The 1,701-nt window shown below is 33.1% G+C and overlaps 1 protein-coding gene across 1 annotated transcript in view; it reads left to right on the forward strand.

Annotated features, from left to right (window-relative positions):
• TMX1 (thioredoxin related transmembrane protein 1) overlaps nt 1-1,275 on the forward strand; it is a 14,264-nt gene extending 12,989 nt beyond the window's left edge. The window contains exon 8 of the mRNA XM_006773784.2: nt 795-1,275. Coding sequence (XP_006773847.1) covers nt 795-973 — 179 coding nt within the window. The 3' untranslated portion in view covers nt 974-1,275. The remainder of the gene's footprint in view (nt 1-794) is intronic.
• Nucleotides 1,276-1,701: the final 426 nt, after the last annotated feature.

Raw genomic sequence — 1,701 nt, forward strand, 5'->3', positions numbered from 1 at the left:
ACACCCAGCCCTCTGGGTGTTGTGCCCGTTAAGCTTCAACGCTCAAATCTAGGCTACCTGTCTTTGCGAGAAATGAATGGGCTGTACCTTGTCTTAGTAACCCTATGTATGTATGTGTATATATGTATGTGTATATATATGCCTAATATGCAGTGTCCCCTTGGGAGTTTGACTGGGAGTTCTATCACTCACTATGATGTGCGCTGACCACCAGGGGGTGACGCAGAATGAAGGGAGGCCCTGGCTGACAGCCGCTGGGGACCCTACCCGTGCACAAATTTCATGTACTGGGCCTCTAGTACCTTTATAAAAGTACATGTGGTATATAGAGAGGATCACATTTATGAAAACACATTAAAAAATGGGTAGGAATATAACCTTCAACTGTAAATGCTTGATTGCTGTTCACTTGAGAACTGAAACAAGGGTAGTGCTGAAGTTGTTTCAGTGTACTTATTACTTAAAAGATTTAATAGCAAATTAATATAAGATAGTTATATTTGATATAGTATATTTTCTTAAAACATCCATATTTACAGTGTTAATTCTGATTCATTAATTTCAATTTATAAATAGGTAATAATAGTGAATTTGGTAATTAAAATGGATCTTGCAAACCAACTTTTATTTTTATGCTACCTCTTATTGAAGATAACTGTTTCCTTTTGGAAATCAAACTTATGATTGATAAATAAATGCCAAAACAGTTTATGGTATATGAATCGTGTCTTGATTTTACACTAATGTAAATCTAATACATCAACAAAAAACATTTTTTGGTCTTTATCTTGAAGAAAAATTATTATCAGAATCTTCTCAACCTTTGAGAAAAGTGGAGGAGGAACACGAAGCTGATGACGAAGATGTTTCAGAAGAAGAAGCTGAAGGGAAAGAAGGAACAAACAAAGACTTTACGCAGAGTGCCATAAGACAACGCTCTGTGGGCCCTTCATTGGCCACAGATAAATCCTAGTTAATTTTTATGACTATCAATATGATTTGGACATAAACAGATGAATCATTTCTTTTGGTTTGAAGTGAACTGTAACTTTGTACACTGGAGGATTCAGTCTATATTGTCATTAGATTGAAAGGTCTGCCTTCACAAAACAAAAGATAGCACTGTGTAAAAAGTTTGAAATAGGATATAACAATAGTATGGTGGTTTAAACAGTTTTTTAATATTTTGAAGAACCTGGTGCCAAGCAATAAGATTTGTGTATTTTTGTTTAATAATAACCTTTCATAATAAAATTTTTCTGAGTTAAAAACTTACACTTCCCAATTATTGCATTATTGAGGTATTTAAGGAGATTACAGAAAAAGATTTCTCATTTTATAAAGTTTTTCTGTTTCACTGTGAAAAAACACACACCATATTTCCCATAAATGGGAACTTTGTTCACTATCTCAAAAAATAGTATTTCAGTGACAACTCTGGTCCTTTTAGAGATATAATTCAAAATTTCCTTGTATTTTTAGATTGCACAACTAATAAAAACTACCTTAATTATAGTTTTTTACACATCGATATGCTACTGATTTAGGAAGTTTTCATAAGTCCGTGGTGTTGTCTTGATTCCTATAAGGTTGGTTGCTGTTTTTGTTCCTGTGATCAGTGTCTTTTTTTTACCATGACATGGGTTACATTTTTCATTTTCCAAATTGGATAGTTATTCTGGAAATATTTTTCATGTTTTA

Source organism: Myotis davidii, unplaced genomic scaffold (genome assembly GCF_000327345.1).
Source record: "Myotis davidii unplaced genomic scaffold, ASM32734v1 scaffold847, whole genome shotgun sequence".
NCBI lineage: Eukaryota > Metazoa > Chordata > Mammalia > Chiroptera > Vespertilionidae > Myotis > Myotis davidii.